Source organism: Schistocerca nitens, chromosome 4 (genome assembly GCF_023898315.1).
Source record: "Schistocerca nitens isolate TAMUIC-IGC-003100 chromosome 4, iqSchNite1.1, whole genome shotgun sequence".
Lineage (NCBI taxonomy): Eukaryota > Metazoa > Arthropoda > Insecta > Orthoptera > Acrididae > Schistocerca > Schistocerca nitens.
The window spans coordinates 446,443,230-446,465,302 of record NC_064617.1 but is presented as its reverse complement, the minus strand read 5'-3'; the positions used below and the strand labels follow the sequence as shown (position 1 = coordinate 446,465,302).

Here is a 22,073-nt window from a genome sequence, read left to right as displayed (position 1 = left end):
AGCATCGAGTGACATTATACTGAGTGCACTATCCGAAAATTACCTCGAGCAATTAAACAGAGAACCGACTCGTGGAGATAACATCTTGGACCTACTGATAACAAACAGACCCGAACTTTTCGACTCTGTAAGTGCAGAACAGGGAATCAGTGATCATAAGGCCGTTGTAGCATCCCTGAATATGGAAGTTAATAGGAATATAAAAAAAGGGAGGAAGGTTTATCTGTTTAGCAAGAGTAATAGAAGGCAGATTTCAGACCACCTAACAGATCAAAACGAAAATTTCTGTTCCGACACTGACAATGTTGAGTGTTTATGGAAAAAGTTCAAGGCAATCGTAAAATGCGTTTTAGACAGGTACGTGCCGAGTAAAACTGTGAGGGACGGGAAAAACCCACCGTGGTACAACAACAAAGTTAGGAAACTACTGCGAAAGCAAAGAGAGCTTCACTCCAAGTTTAAATGCAGCCAAAACCTCTCAGACAAACAGAAGCTAAGCGATGTCAAAGTTAGCGTAAGGAGGGCTATGCGAGAAGCGTTCAGTGAATTCGAAAGTAAAATTCTATGTACAGACTTGACAGAAAATCCTAGGAAGTTCTGGTCTTACGTTAAATCAGTAAGTGGCTCGAAACAGCATATCCAGACACTCCGGGATGATGATGGCATTGAAACAGAGGATGACACGCGTAAAGCTGAAATACTAAACACCTTTTTCCAAAGCTGTTTCACAGAGGAAGACCGCACTGCAGTTCCTTCTCTAAATCCTCGCACAAACGAAAAAATGGCTGACATCGAAATAAGTGTCCAAGGAATAGAAAAGCAACTGGAATCACTCAACAGAGGAAAGTCCACTGGACCTGACGGGATACCAATTCGATTCTACACAGAGTACGCGAAAGAACTTGCCTCCCTTCTAACAGCCGTGGACCGCAAGTCTCTAGAGGAACGGAGGGTTCCAAATGATTGGAAAAGAGCACAGGTAGTCCCAGTCTTCAAGAAGGGTCGTCGAGCAGATGCGCAAAACTATAGACCTATATCTCTGACGTCGATCTGTTGTAGAATTTTAGAACATGTTTTTTGCTCGAGTAGCATGTCGTTTTTGGAAACCCAGAATCTACTATGTAGGAATCAACATGGATTCCGGAAACAGCGATCATGTGAGACTCAACTCGCGTTATTTGTTCATGAGACCCAGAAAATATTAGATACAGGCTCCCAGGTAGATGCTATTTTTCTTGACTTCCGGAAGGCGTTCGATACAGTTCCGCACTGTCGCCTGATAAACAAAGTAAGAGCCTACGGAATATCAGACCAGCTGTGTGGCTGGATTGAAGATTTTTTAGCAAACAGAACACAGCATGTTGTTATCAATGGAGAGACGTCTACAGACGTTAAGGTAACCTCTGGCGTGCCACAGGGGAGTGTTATGGGACCATTGCTTTTCACAATATATATAAATGACCTAGTAGATAGTGTCGGAAGTTCCATGCGGCTTTTCGCGGATGATGCTGTAGTATACAGAGAAGTTGCAGCATTAGAAAATTGTAGCGAAATGCAGGAAGATCTGCAGCGGATAGGCACTTGGTGCAGGGAGTGGCAACTGTCCCTTAACATAGACAAATGTAATGTATTGCGAATACATAGAAAGAAGGATCCTTTATTGTATGATTATATGATAGCGGAACGAACACTGGTAGCAGTTACTTCTGTAAAATATCTGGGAGTATGCGTGCGGAACGATTTGAAGTGGAATGATCATATAAAATTAATTGTTGGTAAGGCGGGTACCAGGTTGAGATTCATTGGGAGAGTGCTTAGAAAATGTAGTCCAGCAACAAAGGAGGTGGCTTACAAAACACCCGTTCGACCTATACTTGAGTATTGCTCATCAGTGTGGGATCCGTACCAGATCGGGTTGACGGAGGAGATAGAGAAGATCCAAAGAAGAGCGGCGCGTTTCGTCACAGGGTTATTTGGTAACCGTGATAGCGTTACGGAGATGTTTAATAAACTCAAGTGGCAGACTCTGCAAGAGAGGCGCTCTGCATCGCGGTGTAGCTTGCTCGCCAGGTTTCGAGAGGGTGCGTTTCTGGACGAGGTATCGAGTATATTGCTTCCCCCTACTTATACCTCCCGAGGAGATCACGAATGTAAAATTAGAGAGATTAGAGAGCGCACGGAGTCTTTCAGACAGTCGTTCTTCCCGCGAACCATACGCGACTGGAACAGGAAAGGGAGGTAATGACAGTGGCACGTAAAGTGCCCTCCGCCACACACCGTTGGGTGGCTTGCGGAGTATGAATGTAGATGTAGATGTAGATGTAGAACCGGTGTTCGATCATGTTGAAAGATGCAATCACCTTCCCCAAATTGCCCTTCAACAGTTGGAAGCAAGGAGGTGTTTAAAACATTAATGTAAGCATGTGCTGAGATAGTGCCATGAAAAAACCACAAGGAGTGCAAGCCTGCTCCATGAAAAACACAACCACACCATAACATGACCACCTCCAAATTTTACTGTTGGCACTACACATGCTGGCAGATGACTCACCGCACTTTCACCATACCCACACCCTACCATCGGATCGCCACATTGTGTACCGCGTTTTGTCACTCCTCGCAATGTTTTTCCACCGTTCAGTCATCCAATGTTTACGCGCCTTACACTAAGCAAGGCGTCACTTGGCATTTACCAGCGTGATGTATGGCTTATGAGCAGCTGCTCGACCATGAAATCCAAGTTTTCTCACCTCCCACCTTACTATCTTAGTACCTGCAGTGGATTCTGATTCAATTTGGAAATCCTGTGTGATGGGCTGGATAGATGTCTGCCTACAACAAATTTAGACCCTCTTCAACTGTCAGCAGTCTCTGTCAGTCAACAGACGAGGTCGGCCTGTACGCTTTTGTGCTGTACGTGGCCCTTCAGGTTTCCACTCCACTATCACATTGGAAACACTGGACCTAAGAATGTTTAGGAGTGTGGAAGTCTCACATACACACGTGTGACACAAGTGACACCCAATCAAATGCCACATTCAAAGTCCTTGGGTTTTGCACAGCACCCCGTTCTGCTCCCTCACAATATCTAATTACTACTGAGGTCACTGATATGGAGTACCTGGCAGTAGGTGGCAGCACAATGCTCCTAATATGAAAAACTTATGTTTTTGGGGATATCTGCAAACTTTTGATCACACAGTGTATGTCTTGCACACCTGATGCAAGACTGTCTTGGCTGGCTCTCCCAAGGCAGTCAGTAGTTCTGACAGAATGTCATCTACTCCAGGAGCCTTGTTTCAACTGAGGTCTTTCAGTGCTCTGTCGAATTATTCTCTCAGCATCACATCTCTTATCATCTATGTCCTCTTCCATTTCTATAATACTGCCTTCAAGATCACTTCCCTTGTACAGACCCTCTACACACACCTTTCAAGCTTTCCCTTCTTTGCCTAGGACCGGTTTTCCATTTCGTTCTTGATATTCACACAGCTTCTTCTCTTTCCTCCAAAGGCCTCTTTAAATTTTCCTGTGGGAGGTATCTATCTTTCTCCTAGTCAAAAACATTTCTAGATTCTGGGTCATTCCATATCAAATCACCCAATAAAACAAATTTTACACCCACCTCCTTAGAGTTTCATGAAATTTGGCTCAAATGGTTCTAATACCATCCTGACAACACCTGCAAATTTTTTTTCCTGTATCTCTTATAGTTTTTTTCTTATAAATTTTTTGAAGTTTTTATGTTTTGCATTTTCCGAACCTTCGGAAATGGTAAATTTAATTTGTATTCAAAACTTTAAAATTGCTTATCTTAAAAACTCGTTTAGATAACATCATGAATTTTTGCAGCAAGTTTATTTATTATACATATTTGAAGATAAAAATGACACTATTAAAATATATTAATATTTTCTATGAAAAAAATAGGTATGTATTTTTTTAACGGATGTTTTGTTTTATAAGAATTGCAATATCTAGAGTCTCACACTTGATAGAATGCTCAAATTTGTTTTAATTTACTCTTAAACATATAGGCTACTTGATAAAACAAAAATAATGATGGCTTTTAACATGTTTATTAATTATAGTAGATTACATTTGAATTATGTACAAGGATAGTGTACTTACGACACTTATGTATAACCCAACTGATTGCTTGAAACATTGAATTTTTTGAGTAATTTTGTCTTTTTAATAAACATTAATGCTGATTCAAACTGATTTTCCACTTCATCCGAGAGCTTTCAGTTCTTTTGATACAGTCTTTTTTGAAGTAATACATTCTTCCAGTGCTGCTTGATTGAGGTGCGTCTACTACAGACTATGCGCTCCAAAGGCACTATGCAAGAATCTTCTCTTTCAGGCCAATAAAATGATGCAGCTGGTCCTGAAGGATGTAGAAATAGAATTTCTGCATCTTCTTCATCATTGAATATTGTTTTTACCAGTCCAAAGTACCAGTCACCATCATAATTTGCAGCCACATAGCTATTTATGGATGGTTCAACACGAACCCAATCAGAAGAAGAATGGAAAGAAAAGACTAAGGAGGGTTTTACACTATCTGTAGTCCTCCTAATTTCAAGGTTGTTTGTTGGAAGTGGTTTGAAGTTATGAAAACTTCTTGTTCCAGGAATGGTTCGGGTTACTGAAAAGCGTTTTTCTAGTTTTAATCGTAGCAAATCAGCTTCTTTTTTTATCAATAAAGTGAAAATGAATGTTTTAAATTTTTTTTTTCACGAAACTTGTACACATCGATTGCTGTCATTATTTGTTCTTCGTCTGAAAGCTGTAGACCGGCTTTCCTTAAAATTCTTTAAATAGTTCCTCCTAGGCCATCACAAATTGACTTCCCATGACTTGTTGCAAAAAAAGAGTGTTGGGCCTTCAAATTAAAGTCTCTCAAGTGTTCAGTCAAATTTTTAAAACTGTTTCTATTTTTGTACTGCCCAGCACAACCATCTGTAAAGCAGTGAACTGAGTCAATGTCAGTATGATGTAATGATAGCCACTTTGTAATTTCTTTTTGTACAAAGTTAACAAAACCAGTGTCTTGTTCTTGGTCATCACTAATAAAACAGTGGTTGGAAACAAAAACATTGTTTTCCTCATTTCTTAGAAAAACTCCAACTGGGTGTAGAGTACAACCACCTCTATTCCAGTGGTAACTTTGAATCTCATTTTGTATAACAAAGGAAATATTTTCACTGAAATCCATCACAATAATTGCTGTTTTGGGTGGTGGGTTTTCTTTCAATCTTTTAAAGGCTGCTGATTGGGATTTTGCTATAAACGAGTGCGGGGTGAGCTTTTCCAATGACCTAACCAATAAAGAAATGTAGTCTTCAACACTGATAGACTGTTTGATCATTTCTGCCCTGTCTGTGTTAACCCACTGACTGATTACAATTTCTTCTTCTAAATCATAATCTTCACTTAGTTTTTCAGTTAAGTACTCAGTTAGTGCAGTATATGCAGGAAAGCTGTCGCAATGATGTAGCATGCAGTTTTGGTTTTCCGTGTTGCACACAAGCATCTTAATTAGGCCTTTATAAGATTCTTCAATTTTCACAGCATCCAGTGGATACTGCATACACATACAGTGTGTGTGCCTGCAGCATCAGCAAGGATACACCATTTAGGTCTCAAGACTCAAGTTACACAAAATGAGTCTCTTTTGCATGTACACATTTTTTTGAACACTTACTTTGTCTTTTGTTCCAGGTAGCACTCTGGAACTTTCATCCTTTTCATAAAAATCTGTTACAAGTCTTACTGTATTTTCAGAAAGAGTTTTACCTTTCTTTGGACCAGGAGTTTCCAAAATACCCTTTTCAGGTTTTAGCTTTCTAGCTTGTCACACCATGTACTCACATTAAATTCTTTCATCAATTTCGACTCCAAGAATCTGGAGCCAAGGTCAGAATCAGGATTTTTCTAGACCTCCCAACAGATGAAATCTTCTCTTTCATAAGAGAAATAATTACATCAAAATCCTTTGCTTTCTCAACCACACTTGTATCTTCTTCGTCATCATCAAAACTTGGTGCATCATATTTTAATGCTTTTGAAACCGCCTTTTTTGCAGTCTTTTCAATACTGCTAACCTTCCTTTTAAAATAAGACCCTTTACTTTGTTCTGACAAGCCATGAAGCTTTATCGGTGTTAAACCTAAATTATCAAGAGCAATGTTTGTTTGTACGAGGGATTATTTCTGGATTCCAATGATTCTAATTCAACCATGACTTCATCATCTGTTTCACTTTCATTGACTTCAACTCTTAATTTTTCCTCACAAAAGTTACGGCATGTTGAGCAAAGCTTTTGTCCAGGTTTTATGCGAATAGTTTTTGTCAGTAATTGTTTAGAAAGATCCAAGCCTACACTTCTCAATGATTTTTTGATGGGCTTTTTGTGTTTTTTTTTTAGTGGGTCTACGCATGTTGTTTGATACTTTTCAAAAACATTTAAAAAGTAGTAGCAGTGGTGTGAACATATATTCTTAAATTCACACAGATTAATTCCAGATCGTAAGCGGATCAAACCTTTTTCTTCCTCACTCAATTCAGATACCGGTTGTAACTTTTTTGAAGGTGTGTCTACAGGTTTGAATATCTGAAATACTGATTTCGCTTTTGGTCTGATTACTGTTCTGGTTACTTTTATAGGATATTGGAAAAGAATCTCTGTAAACTAACAGTACTTACTGAAAGTTCGAATAAACTTAATAAAATACTATCCAAGCACTATTTAACACTGTAATAATTTTTTACTTCAAAACACAGGAGTAACAAAACAAAATCCAAGCGCGCATTGTTACTCCAAGAAGACAAAAACTTATTTTCGGTGTCTAGGTCACTTGGTACTTTTTATTTTTAAAATATAATTAATATTATTTTAAAAATTAGATAACTATTAAACAGGTTAAAAAAGCCAACATAATTTTTCTTTTATCTAATAGCCTGTACAATTAAGAGTATTTTAAAACAAATTTGAGCTTTCTATCAGGTCTGAGAATCTAGATATTGCAGTTTTTGTAAAAGTAAACATCCGTTCGCTAAAAAAAAAGAAAAAAAACTCTTAATTTTTTTTTTCATTTGGAAGATTTTAATACATCTTTATGGTAATTTTTTTAACATTTAGATATAACATACAAACTCATTACAAAATTTCATACTGATATCTTGAGTATTCTTTAATATACAACTTTTTTTAGTTGCGAGGACACGTTTAAGTTACGATTTCCGACTGCTGAAACAACGCCAAATCTAAAAACTTTAAAAATTTATAAAAAAAACTATAAGAGATAGAGCAAAAAAGTGCTTTCAGGATGATAAAAGAAGTAATTGTACAAAGTTTCATCAAAATCTGACATGGTTGGTGTCAAGGCGTGGGTGACTTGACATGGAATGACCCTTCTTAGACCTGTCCTCTACCTGTTATTGCTTATCCATTTTGCTAAAACTAAACTCCTTCCGAACAGGCCATGAAGGCCCAACGGTAGTGACCAGCCGCCATGTCATTCTCAGCCCCCAGGCATCACTGGATGCAGATATGGAGGGGCATGTGGTCAGCACACTGCTCTCCCGGCAGTATGTCAGTTTCCGAGACCAGAGCCGCTACTTCTCAATCAAGTAGCTCCTCAGTTTGCCTCGCAAGGGCTGAGTGCACCCCGCTTGCCAAAAGCACTTGGCAGACTGGATGGTCACCCATCCAAGTGCTAGCCCAGCCCGACATCACTTAACTTTGGTGATCTGACAGGAACCAGTGTTACCATTGGCTATCCATTTTGGACTTCCGGTCAGTCTCATTTTTTAGACATGTTAGACATTTGTGTTCCCTTTCGTTTGCTTTATTTGCTATTTGCCCTTTCATCAAATTCAAATTCTCCTACATTATCTAAGGATTTCTACTAGGTCTTCTGTTTATATATATATATATATATATATATATATATATATATATATATATATATTCCATCTCTCAAAACTACTCATTAATCATCTATTGTATTCCTTTCCACTGTTCTAATCAATCTCTGCCTCATGTGTCCTCTGAAACTTCTGTCTAGGTCCCAAATTCTCAATTTCCTACCTTTTTCACAGTATCTTCAGTTTTACTCTACAGTTAATAACATATAAATTATGGTCAGAGTCCACATCTGCCTCTGAAAATGCCTTCCACTGTAAAAATTGTTTTCCAAATCTGTCTTACCATTATATAATCAATCAAACCATCCGGTCTCCTCCATGTATACAACAATGTTTGACTATGTTTTATAAACTACAGACAGACATTTGACTGTCAAGCACTAACTACTAATGGAGATTCTCTGATAAATTGGTATCAATCACGATTATCTACACAAAACCCAGCCTATATATAAATCAGATAGCAGACTTCAACACTCATCAAGGAACTTATGGAACAACCTTGATACAAGGTGTTTACATGCCTGTGTAATCTCTTCTTTAGTTAAACATTTATTCAAATGTAGTTTTTAAGAAAGCATCAACAGAAGATCAAGGAGTGGATCATAATAAATTAATAGCACCACATATGCTGATAACACAGGCATCATAGGGTAGAAAAGCTACCTGCCTTTCAAGGCATGATAATCTGCCTAGGTCAATGTATCGAGTTTGGAACTCAAAACCAAAAGTCATGCAACCCTAAAAAGGAATTCAAATAAATCACACAATATAAGTAATACAGTTTGACAAGTGGCCTCTTTCAAATATGTAACCACTACTTACAATATACAAGAGGATGTAGATGAAGATGAAATGGGAGATAAGATACTGCGTGAAGAGTTTGACAGAGCACTGAAAGACCCAAGTCAAAACAAGGCCCCGGGAGTAGACAACATTCCATTAGAACTACTGATGGCCTTGGGAGAGCCAGTCCCGATAAAACTCTACCATCTGGTGAGCAAGATGTATGAGACAGGCGAAATACCCTCAGACTTCAAGAAGAACATAATAATTTCAATCCCAAGGAAATCAGGTGTTGACAGATGTGAAAATTACCGAACTATCAGTTTAATAAGTCACAGCTGCAAAATACTAACGCGAATTCTTTACAGGCGAATGGAAAAACTGGTAGAAGCCGACCTCGGGGAGGATCAGTTTGGATTCCGTAGCAATATTGGAACACTTGAGGCAATACTGACCCTATGACTTATCTTAGAAGAATGATTAAGGAAAGGCAAACCTGCATTTGTAGACTTAGAGAAAGATTTTGACAATGTTGACTGGAATACTCTCTTTCAAATTCTAAAGGTGGCAGGGGTAAAATACAGGAAGCGAAAGGTTATTTACAAAAATGGCTCTGAGCACTATGGGACTTAACATCTGAGGTCATCAGTCCCCTAGAACTTAGAACTACTTAAACCTAACTAACCTAAGGACATCACACACATCCATGCCCGAGGCAGGATTCGAACCTGTGACCGTAGCGGTCGCGCTGCTCCAGCTGTAGCGCCTAGAACCACTCGGCCACTCCGGCTATTTACAATTTGTACAGAAATCAGATGGCAGTTTTAAGAGTTGAGGGACATGAAAGGTAAGCAGTGGTTGGGAAGGGAGTGAGACAGGGTTGTAGCCTCTCCCCGATGTTATTCAATCTGTATATTGAGCAAGCAGTAAAGGAAACAAAAGAAAAATTCAGAGTAGGTATTAAAATTCATGGAGAAGAAATAAAAACTTTGAGGTTCGCCGATGACATTGTAGGCCCTAATTCTATCAGAGACAGCAAAGGACTTGGAAGAGCAGTTGAACAGAATGGACAGTGTCTTGAAAGGAGGATATAAGATGAACATCAACAAAAGCAAAACGAGGATAATGGAATGTAGTCTAATTAAGTCGGGTGATGCTGAGGGGACTAGATTAGGAAAAGAGACACTTGAAATAGAAACTGAATAATTCAGTACTAAATATTACCTAAAATTTATTTTTTGAATATGATGCAAGAACTGAGGCAACAAATGCATTAGTAACAATGCCTGTTGTGCATATCTTGGATATTGAAAATAGTAAATGTCAAGGTCCTTTGTCAGAAGATAAAAGTAACTGCTACATATTATAAAACAAAGAAAGCAATACTTGGAACATGTGAGGGCAAGATACATCGATTCCTACATCCTACTGTGAGAGGGAGGGAGGGTGGGAGGGGGGAGGGATGGTGGGAGGGTGGGAGGGGGGGAGGGGGGGGGAGGGGGGAGGGGGGGAGGGGGGAGGGGGGGGGAGGGGGGGAGGGAGGGGGAGGAGCGCTACATTATTGTCAACTTTTGCTAGTGCATGGCATATTGAGAAGAATACTTTAACAAAGAAGGTGCCTACACTGTACATAAATAAAACCCTAAAAAGATTTTAAAACTGTGTTTTTAATGAAGATATGAACATTGAAACAGACTGATAGTGACCTCTCTCTGAAATCATGGTTGCAGTGACAGGCTGGTCTGTGGTATAGATTGCGATCTAGGTTACACTGTAAGGTGAAAATTTGGCTATAAGGTGGCAAAGGCCATTAATATGAATGCTAAATCAAGGTTTTATTAACACGTTGGTCTGCAGTGTAGGCTAATGTATTTTAAAAAAACCTGCAAGATAAATTCAGAAAAGCTGTTTTACACAATACATCTCCAATGGGTATTTTGGTGTATATTGCATACATATATTGTATGTCACCTATAAAAATCTTTGTGGAGGGAGGGGGATACACCACTACATAAGAATGTATGGAACCTAGTAAGTGGAAAAAAGTAAGGAAAAAGGCTCTATGTACTGTCTTATAAATTTTTTTCTTAGGTATTACATAGAAGTACATACTTTCTCAAACAATTAATGCTGTTACTTGATGGAGAATTACCTCAAGTTGTGCCAAATAAATGCTGATGTTTTGAAATGGTTGGACAATACTTTTTGCCTTCTAGATACTAGCAGTACAAGCCTACAGTACTCAATATATGACCTTTGCAAAGAACACATGAAGTGCGTGTTTGGAACTGAAGAGACTCTGCCACCATTGCCAGCATGAAGAGACTTGCACAAGAGAGACTAACATGCTTAAATGCAATCATCTTTGAACAGAAGACCACAATAACAATACTATTGCTACTTACATACAACTAAGGGACTGCTGCAACTTTCTGTAAGACAGTCAATCTCTGATAATCTCATTTCCAGCAGGTAGTACTATGTGGTGCAATATGTTGTGCTGATGTTCTGTCAAGTGTGACATTCTGTTGATGACCAGTGTGAATAAGCTCCTCCACCTCCCCCTTCCAGCTGTGGTGTACTCTGGCTATTGCAGTGGCTATTTTCAACACTTAACATGAGACATCCCAAGGATGGCTTAAGAGAGTAGTTTAAAATTAACCTCATTGTCTAATCAGATAAATAATAGAAAAAAGGGGAAAGACATATATAGGCTGACACACTAAACATGAGATGTGCAGATTCTTGGTGTATTTGTACCACTATGAGATATGCAACTAACAAAGCTACAGGAAATCCTTAAAAAATAGTAACACACTTATAGCAGTGTAACCATGTTTTAAAAAAAAACCGCAAGTCTCATAAAACGTATGTAGAACAAAACTAGTCACAGATGTTAAACCTCCGACCACAGGGCATGGGGATATTTGTCAGCATTTTAAAAGTTAGTTAAGTGTAAGCCTACATGTCTCCTCATATGAGGTCTGACCTACTCACATTTTTCACATACGTGACAACCCTTTTTCCTAAGCATTATCCACTGCTAATCTTAATACAATCCACAGAAATTAAGTATAGGGGTTACATTCCTGGCCTTTACAGTCTCTGCCAATTAACAAGACTGTACGATTATCCAACAAATTAGTACATTACACTCGCACAAGTGAATTAATTCTTGTAACCCAATCTTTGTTAAATGATGTGGATGAAGGTGGAGTGGAGACATGTAATGCAAGTTTAACATATACACCATGAGTTAACCTAAAAACTACCACGGTCAAATTTTAAGACTTTAGAAAAACACTGAGGTGGAATTCAATATTTCAGCACCCTGGAAAACGGAGGGTAGGTGGAGACCATCTCGAAACACAGTCCGCCAAAGGAAATCATAAACCACGTGCACATAATATAGGAACGACATTTTGCCGAATGTATGCTGCCGAGTCATTCAAGTAACTACAAATTGATATACACACAGTTTAATTTACAATTTAACTTATACATGTAACTCCCTACAACAAAAACTTAATTCTCCAATTTCACATGTTGCAATTACCTGAAGTGTAGGATCCATGGCCTTTTACACTTGATTCAAGTCATTACTACCACATAGCAGCCATTTTTCTACGAAAGAACTTCCTGTTACCCGTGAGCGCATGCGTGAATAGAAGATATCAAAGAACATTTGCAGACCGATGCCTCACGCAAGGAATTGGAATTTGTTTTGAAAGAATCTTTGTCGTCGTGATTGCAGTTATAGTTATGTACAGGGATGAAATGATGTTCTAAATGATTTACTTAGTCTCTACGTTTGTTGCTGCAATCAGTATTTTTAAAGTGTTATTAAACTGGTATGTCATGAATGTTGATATTTTGTTGTGATGGAAATAGTGCACCTTTTTTATTTTAAAATTAACATTTTATATTAATTTACAGGGCATAAAATGGCTTTAAGATTGGCTTTCGGCCATATATCATCCAGGATCACGTCAAGAATAATGTATGCTAATATGATCGCTACAACATGTTTTCAAACGAACTTCAACACACTTCGCAACGCTACTTTTTGGAGTGTACGGAATGTTCACTGTAACCTACTACCTCCGGTGTGCCCTATGCTGACATCGGCTTGTGGATTCAAAATGAAAGCTAGGCTTAAAAGACGCTGTAAGGATTGCTATTTTGTCATGAGGCAAGACAGACTGTATGTTATGTGCAAAACTCATCCGCGACATAAACAGATGGCTATCAAACCTCCGGAAAAAAAGACTTGGATATTAACACACGCCACACAAGGAAAAATAAGACCATGGTAACACATTACACAGATACAGATATGCTTCAGATGAAAATCTTGCATAAGCGATATGTTTTCTTAGCAAAGGGACAAGCCCTATTGAAAAAGCTGGTTGGTTGTTACTTAGTAATTAAATACAAACAAGTCGAATATTTTTAGCAGTTAATCATTTATTGCAGATAAGACATTGCGTCATTTGAAATAGGAAAATGAGTATTAATGAATTCACTTCAGAACATTATCTACTTGGAATTATGTTTCCCATTTAGATGTTACGTGTTCCATTTGTGAACTCTCAGATTGACTATAATTTCAGTTTCAAGTGATTGTATGATCAGCAGCATGGATAACACCTGAAAATGTCATTTTTATTCTCAAATTGATATTGTTATGAAGTAAATTTCTTTATGAAGTCTTTTTGACAAATTTACACCTATAGACTCCATAAATCATGATGCTGAAGTGTATACTGTGAGTTATTTACTCCTCAGTACATTATCATCCACTACATGACAGAAAGTCTCCAAACACCTGTTGCTGTTTTGTCACTAAGATTTCATGTAGGCTATGTTATCTACGGTTTCAGCAGTCAATCTTGAAAAAGTCATTTAGATATCCAGGTACATTGTTTTGAGTTATTTATGCAGTTTCAGCTAGATGGATGTGCATTAAATCGACTGGATGTTCTTTCAGCTGTATAAGTGTATTAATTTTTTCCCTGCCTGCCTGTCCAGAAAGAATTAACAGCCCATGCAGTTCAACAAACAAGGCCAAAAGATGTTGTAAGAATGAACCGGTAAAGCACAAAAAATGTGTAGTAATACAGCTGAGATGGTTTTCATTAATCAGTAAAACTTGTTAGCTATAGTTGTTAATGTGATCAAGATAATCATCATTGTACTGGTACAGACAATTCACACTTGTCATGATGTGAGAAACAATTGAACAAATTGTGCACAGCATGCATTGTATAGTGCCATAAACTCATTTGTCACACTCATAGTGGTGTCTTGTTTGATGGGCACTTAAGATTATCAGAATTTTGTTGAAGTTAATAAACAGACACTATGTGATCAAAAGTATCCAGACACCTGGCCGAAAATGACTTAAAAGTTTGTGGCTCCCTCCGTTGGTAATGCTGGAATTCAGTGTGGTATTGCCCCACCCTTATACTTGATGCCAGCTTCCATTCCCACATGTATGGAATGTTTCTTGGGGAATAGCAGCCCATTCTTCACAGAGTGCTGCAGTGAGAAGAGGTATCGATGTCAGTTGGTGAGGCCTGGCATGAAGTGAGTGTTCCAAAACATCCCAAAGGTGTTCTATAGGATTCACGTCAAGACTGTGCAGGCCAGTCCATTACAAGGATGTTATTGTCATGTAACCACTCCACCACAGACCGTGCATTATGAACAGATGCTCGATCATGTTGAAAGATGCAATTGCCATCCCTGAATTGCTCTTCCAACAGTGGGAAGCAAGAAGGCGCTTAAAACATAAAAGTAGGACTGTCTGTGATAGTGCCACACAAAACAATAAAGGGTGCAAATCCTCTCCATGAAAAACATGACAACACCACTGCCTCCGAATTTTACTGTTGGCACTACACACGCTGGCAGATGACGTTCACGAGGCATTTGCCATACCTACAGCCTGCCATCGGATCGACACATTGTGTAGCGCGATTCGTCACTCCACACAGTGTTTTTCCACCGTTCAATCGTCCAATGTTTACGCACCTTACTCCAAGTGAGGCGTCGCGTGGCATTTACCGGCGTGATTTTGTGGCTTATGAGCTGCCGCTCAACCATGAAATCCAAGTTTTCTCACCTCCCGCCTAACTCTCTTAGTACTTGCAGTGGATCCTGATGCAGTTTGGAATTCCTGTGTGATGGTCTGGTCAGATGTCTGCCTATTACACATTACGACCCTCTTTAACTGTCGGTGGTCTCTGTCAGTCAACAGATGAGGTCGCCTGTACACTTTTGTGCTGTACATGTTCCTTCATGTATCCACTTCACTATCGCATCGGGAACAGTGGACCTAGGGATGTTTAGGAGTGTAGAAATCTCGCATACAGACATGTGACTCAAGTGACACCCAATCACGTGACCATGTTTGAAATCTGTGAGTTCTGCGCAGTGCCCCATTCTGCTCTCTCATGATGTCCAATTACTACTGAGGTCGCTGATATGGAAAACCTGGCGGTAGGTGGCAGCACAATGCACCTAATATGAAAAACTTATGTTTTTGGGGGTGTCTGGATACTTTTGATCACATAGTGTATATATTGATCACAAGTTAACAGATCTTTATCTTGGAATAATTGACATTGGATTTCCCATTTATTTTTGACTGCTTTTAAGTCAGAAGGGCAGCTGTGGAATATTTCAACTGGAGGTGAAGAATTCTCTTGTGCAGGAATCTCGTGCCATATTTTATTAGAAGAGGAGCATAAATATTCCTGATAATTTTCAGAAAATGTTTCATTCATACATTTTGTGCTGATCGGAGCTGTGTTTTAAGTTCATTGACAATACATCGTGGAAGAATTCAATTACTGACATCGTCCCTTAACTGCTCGCACAATCTTTGTCTCTCTCATATTGCAAAGCATCGAACCTGCAGCAAATATTATCAACTAAAGCAGAAAAGATTGGAGGGTAACATTTCCTAAGTGGCTGGACATCCAAGCCAGGACTGATTATTATCAACACCACCACCTCAGTTGCAGTTCCTCTCTTTCTTTCTACTTCAGTACACATATGTACAAAGCAGATACATTTACATGTCCAAAATAAATTAAAGACACTGCTTTTTGCATTAAATTAAATTTGGAAAAGCTTATTCAATTACTTTGGAATATGAAATATTTTTGGTTTTTCCGCTTTCGGCAAAATCAAATAAATTTTTCAGCTGACCCACTCACTAGCATACAACATATAATTGACTGTGTGGAAGGCATGTTTAGTCCAAATTTAATCCACACTCTTGAAATGCATGGCTTTGTGCCATGGTCATTGAGAATGTACTAAGGCATTTGAAAGCAAATGGCATGTTGCTGGGAATATGTGGAATCAGCACATCATCCTCTTTTTGACTTGCCATCCAGAACTGTTGCTTTGATGATGTTGTGCATGAGTTTTTTGATAGTGTGCCTTGTTTCATTGCACAATAATAGGTCATCTGTGGTGTGAGCTCTAGAGAGAAAACCATTTTTTTAAATATCTGGCACATACTATGTTATACTGATATGGTTAAAATATTACAATGGGCCAAATTGAGACTCTGCCTGTTGCACTGACTATAATAATTGCTGAAGTCACATAGAAGGTGAACAAACTATCTTTTTTCCCAGAAACCTCCACTGATGACCACACAACAACTCAACAAAGTTTCATCGTATGTAGATGTATGGTATAGGAATGCATAAAAAGTGAACAAACAAATATTCGTCTTTATATATAAGACTTGTCTAGTGGTTCCTATTAGTAAATTTCTCAGGCCGACTGCAATGGTTATTGAGTTTAGTGCTCCTGCAAAATTTGGTGGAATGCGTAAGCTTCTGTTGAACAGTTTTGTGTGTTGAGCTGTTCTAATAAATCTTATGCAAGTTGTTGATGCATTGTTGCATGTACTTACATAAAGTATCCTCAGATGCATAGCCTGAAGTTACGCACTGTGGTGTGTGTGTGTGTGTGAGTGTGTGTGTGTGTGTGTGTGGAGAGTTTTCGCCACCTGTGAGAAGTACATCTCCATATCGTTACCATTCCTATATCATTATCAATTACTTGGTTGCTTGTTGTTGTATTCAGTTTGAAGACTAGTCTGTTGGAGCTTTCCACATTAGTCTATTCTGTGCAAGTCTCATAATATGTGCATAATTACTTCAGTCAACATCCATTTGAAACTGCTTAGTGTACTTAAGCCTTGGTCTTCCTCTACAGTTTTTATCCCTAAAACTTGCTTCCATTATCAAATTACCCCAATACATCGGGAAATTGCAATCAACCACACCATTCTTTTAGTCAAACTATGCTATAATTTTCTTTTCTTCACAGACTGATTTAGTAGCTTCATTAGTTAATGAATCTACAATCTATTCTTTACCATTCTTCTTTAGAACCACAGGTGCAATTCTCTTCTTGTCTGAACTGTTTGTCATCTGCATTTCACTTCTATATAGGGCTTCATTCCTTACAAATACCTCCAGTAAAGACTTCTTAATTTTTATTTGAAGTCAATAATTTTCTGTTTTTCAGAAGCATTTTTCTTCTATTGTCAGTCTGTATTTTATATCCTCTCCTCTGCAGCCACCATCTGTTATGTGGCTGCCCTAGTAATGGAACTCGTCTGCTACTTTTAATGTCTCCTTACTTCCTTCATCATCAGCTGATTTGATTTTACTGCAGTCCATTACACTTATTTTACTTTTCTTTATTTTCATCTTAGAATTCATTTTCAAGACACTGCCATTCCCTTTTAACTGTTTTTCCACGCCCTTTGGCATTTCTTTCAGAACTACACTACCATTGACAAACCTTTCTTCACCCTGAACTTGAAACCACTTTCCTAATATTTTCTTCTTTTCCATTACTGCTAGTTCAGTGTGAATAACATCAGGAATAGGCCACAACTCAGTCTGACTCTTTTCTCAACAACTGCTTCCTTTTCATGCCGTTTGACTCTTAGAATTGCATTCTGTTATCTGTAAAAGTTTTAGATAGCCTTTTGCTCCACCTGTTTTATCCCTGCTGTCTTCAGAATTACAAAAAAATATTTCCCAACCAATTGTGACCAAAGCATTTTAAAATCTACAGATGGTGTTGTGGTGTTGTTCACCGCATACACCACGCCAAGCTTGTCAATTTGTAATTTGTAGGGTAGCACCAGATGCTGTCGCATGGACACGGCCTCCTCAACTGGGGTAGATAGTGCCACTATTGAAGCGTATAAGAGGCTGCCCGCAAGCTGTCATCTGACCCCCATTAGTATTGTGATATATGCGTGCAAGTACTAAGCCTTTCTCTCACTGTTTACAGTATTATGGACTAAGACTCTCTGGACTCTGAATCTGACTGCAAAGTAAATGATTTTTATCAAACTCTTGTTGTGTCTCTCATTCTCTGCTTTCTGCATTTACCACCTACAAATCACTACAGGATAGAACAGGTACAAATATATGTTTGCCTGTATTCAGTTTGCTTGCTGAGGTAAGTTACAGGGCCACTATTGTCCTGCATGTCTCTTCATTTCACTACTAGCAAAACATATCTTCCCCAACCTTTCCATTCTTCTCTAAATAAATCATACCAGTATTTTGCAATTGTGAAATATGAAACTGATGCTTTGGTAATATTTCAACCTATCAGTACTTGCTTTCTTTGGAATTTTTTGTGAAGTCAGAGGGTATTTCACTTGTCTCATATCTCTTGTATACCAGGTGGAATAGTCTTGTCATTCTGCAAAATCTCAGTAGTGAGATATTGTCATTTACTCCAAGAACCTTATGTGTATTTAAATTTATCAGTGCTCTGTCAAATTATTCTCACAGTATTATTACCAATCACATCTTTGTTTACTTCATCTTTCCATAAACAAATCCACAGTATGGCAATGGGCACCTGCATGTCACCATCCTATGCCACCCTATTCATGGGCTATTTAGAGGAATCCTTCCTAGCCACCCAGAACCCCAGTCCCCTCATCTGGTTCAGATTCATTGATGGCATCTTTGCAATCTGAATCATGGGTGAGGAAACCTTATCCACATTCCTCCTCCGGAACCTCATCATCATCTCCTTCATTCACCTCACTTGGTCCTCCTCAACCCATCAAGCAACCTTCCTCGATTTTGATCTCCACCTCAAGAATAGCTACATCAGTACCTCTGTCCATACTAAACCTCCACTTTGACAGCTGCCACCCACTCCATACCAAGAAGTCCCTTCCAAACAACCTAGACAACTGTGGCCATCACATCTGTAATCAGGAGCAGTCCCTCTCCAAAACTACCAAGCGTCTCATTCCAGCTGTCACAGACTGAAATTACCCTTGCAACCTTGTACAGAAACAGATCTCCTGTGCCTTATCTCTCCAGTCACCTGCCACCACCCACATTCCCACCATTCAGCCACAAAGGAGCACTACCCTTGTGATTCGTTACCACCCAGGACTAGAATGGAACAGCTGAATCACCTTCTTCTCTCGGTTTTCAACTATCTATTGTCATGTCCTGAACTGAGGAATATCCTGCCCAGTTCCACTCCTCCCATAGTAGTTTTCTGCCACCAACCGAACCTACACAGTACCCTTGCCCATCTCTGTCCCTACCGCATTCCTGCACAAACTCATAGCCTCGTGCCCCATATCCATGCAGTAGATCTAGATGCAAGAGCTATCCCATACATCCTTCAGCCACCACCTACTCCAGTCCAGTGACAGGCATCACCGATCCCAACCAAGGCAGGACTACCTGTGAAAGCAGTCATGTGATCTACAAACCATGCTACAACCACTGTGCTGCTTTCTACATTGGTGTGACAACCAGCAATGTGTATTTCCACATGAAAGGCCACCGACAGACTGTGGCGAAGAGACAGCTGGACCATTGAGTTGCTGAATTTTCTGCCCAACACAACATGCTTCACTTTTATAACTGCTTCACGGCCTGTGCCATCTGGATCCTTCCTACCAACACCAAGTTTCTGAATTGAAGAGATGGGAACTTTGGCTGCAATATATTCTACATTCCTGTAATCTCTCTGTTTTCAGCCTCCAGTAGTCCATGTCCTTTACCTACCAATCCCCCTCCATCCCCTTCTGCTCCAGTACTACAAGGCCTTCTATTTCACCAATCCACCAAGTAATGTTTTTTCCCCCTCTACTTCTCTCCTTTTCCACTTCCTTTGTCCTGCCTTTCCCCCATCCACCATAAACCTCCTGACTGCACCTAGTGACCCTACCCTGTCCCTGCCATATACCCCCTGCGGCCCCGGAGGTTAGACTATGAGGTGGAATCCATAATTTTTGGCGAGAGCTGCATATCTGATGAGTCAGTGTGCGGAGTGGCATTCAGCTGGGAGGATGTGTTGCTGTCCACAGTGATTTCTGTAATACTCTGTGTTTGATGTGTGGCGATTTCATGATGGATCTGTGAACAGGACAGTGTGTGTGTATCAAATTTTCTGCAAATCTCAGGAAAAGTGCTATGGCGGCCCTTGCAATGATTCAACAAGTATTTGGCAGCCAGAGCATGAGCCACACACGTGTGTTTGAGTGGAGTGGCATGTTCTGTTCAGAGCCGGCCTTACAGACGTCAAAGATGATGCTCACACTGGAAGGCCCATTAACCGCACAATGCTGGACACTGTTGCCAAACTTTAGCAATTGGCTCGTGTGGATCGACAGTGGATCATTCAAGACCTTGCGGATGAAGTGGGTATTGGTTATGGGACATGTCAATGAATGTTGACTGATGAATTTGGGCATGCATTGTGTCGCTGCAAAATTTGTGCCAAGGATGTTGACTGCCGATCAGAAGGCACAACATGTTGAAGTGTGCATGGACCTTCGTCAGACCACATCTGATGATCCAACCTACTTGTCATGGGTTATCACCAGCAACGAGAGCTGGATTTACAGCTATGACCTAGAGACAATGCAACAGTTGTCCCAGTGGAAGAGCCCAGGCTGTCCAAGACCCAAAAAAGCGAGAAAGGTGAAGAGCATGATCACTGTTTTCTTTGATACCAAGGGAATTCTGTGCAAAGAATTCGTCCCACCCAACCAAACAGTGAATTCCGTGTACTACTGTGACGTTTTGTGACTCCTCCGTGAAAATGTGCGGCGAACCGGCCCGAACTTTGGCATCAAGGGAATTGCCTGCTGCATCACGACAACGTGCCCTGTTACACGTCCTTGCTCACCAGGACCTTTTTGGCAAAAAACGACATGGCGGTTGTACCCCACCCACCATACTCGCAAGATTTGGCACCTTGCAACTTCATGCTATTCCCAAAACTGAAACTCAAGTTGAAAGGCTGTCAGTTCGACGCTCTAGAGAGGATTCAAGAAGCATCGCTGGTGGTGATAAACACCCTTAAAGAACAGGACTTCCAGAAAATGTTTGACCAGTGGCAGAAGTGCTGGGACCTGTGTGTACTCGCGAGTGGGAACTACTTTGAAGGTGACAGTGACTATTAGTCCAAAGGTAAGGTTTTCAGCAGATGCCAGCACCAGTCCCAAAAATTTTCGATAGCACCTCATAGGCTCGAGGTATTCTTGCCTGTCATAAGAGGTGACTAAAAGGAGTCTCACACCTTTCAGCTTTTATGTGATGGTCCCCTGTAGGGCTTGACCTCCATTTTTCAAAACTTTCCCGAAGAGTGGGCCAATTGGGGAAGGGCACTTTACATGGTGCATCATGTCCATCATGCATTGAGATCTTTAGCTCATTTTCTCATCAGTTCTGCTCATCCTTCATCTCTTGAGTGAGTTACCTTCCTGGGTGCAATTTCCTCTACCCACTATGCAATGTCATTTTCTGCGCCGACAGTGACCATGGAATTCTTTGCACCTCATATCCAGCACAGTAGCCAGTCCATCATGGTAGGGCCGCCATGTACCCTTTTGGTTGTAGCCCCCTGACTGCACAGGGATCGCTCTGCTGATACCTGCGCCGTTAACTCCCCATGTGTGCCAAGGAGTAGATTCCCATCACCCTGGGGCATTGGGACTCCCAGCAATGGCCATCCTGCCAGGTGGCATTTGCTGAGGCTAGGTGGCACCCATGGGGAGAGCCCCTGATCGGAATGGTTGGCATCAGTATGGATGACATGCGATGAAGCTTACCATATCATCACTTGCTGGTGATCAAATTCCAGCAGTCTCTAAGCATTCCAAGTCTCAGTACAATGCAAGGAAGTATGATCCTAAATCATTCCCCTCCCTGACCACACCATGGGAGGAACGCCGGGCTACGGATAGCAGCGAACCTTATTCGCCCCAGTACCTTGTATGTACGAGAGCTGATGGGGACTCCTTTGTCTCGATG

At 40.1% G+C, this 22,073-nt stretch overlaps 1 protein-coding gene across 2 annotated transcripts in view; it reads right to left on the bottom strand.

Moving 5' to 3' along the window:
- LOC126253119 (ubiquitin carboxyl-terminal hydrolase 10-like) overlaps positions 1-12,392 on the bottom strand; it is a 132,524-nt gene extending 120,132 nt beyond the window's left edge. For both annotated transcript variants that reach the window (XM_049954242.1, XM_049954243.1), the window contains exon 1: positions 12,278-12,392. In XM_049954242.1, the coding sequence (XP_049810199.1) occupies positions 12,278-12,295 (18 nt within the window). In that variant the 5' untranslated portion in view covers positions 12,296-12,392. The remainder of the gene's footprint in view (positions 1-12,277) is intronic.
- Between the last annotated feature and the right edge of the window lie 9,681 nt (positions 12,393-22,073).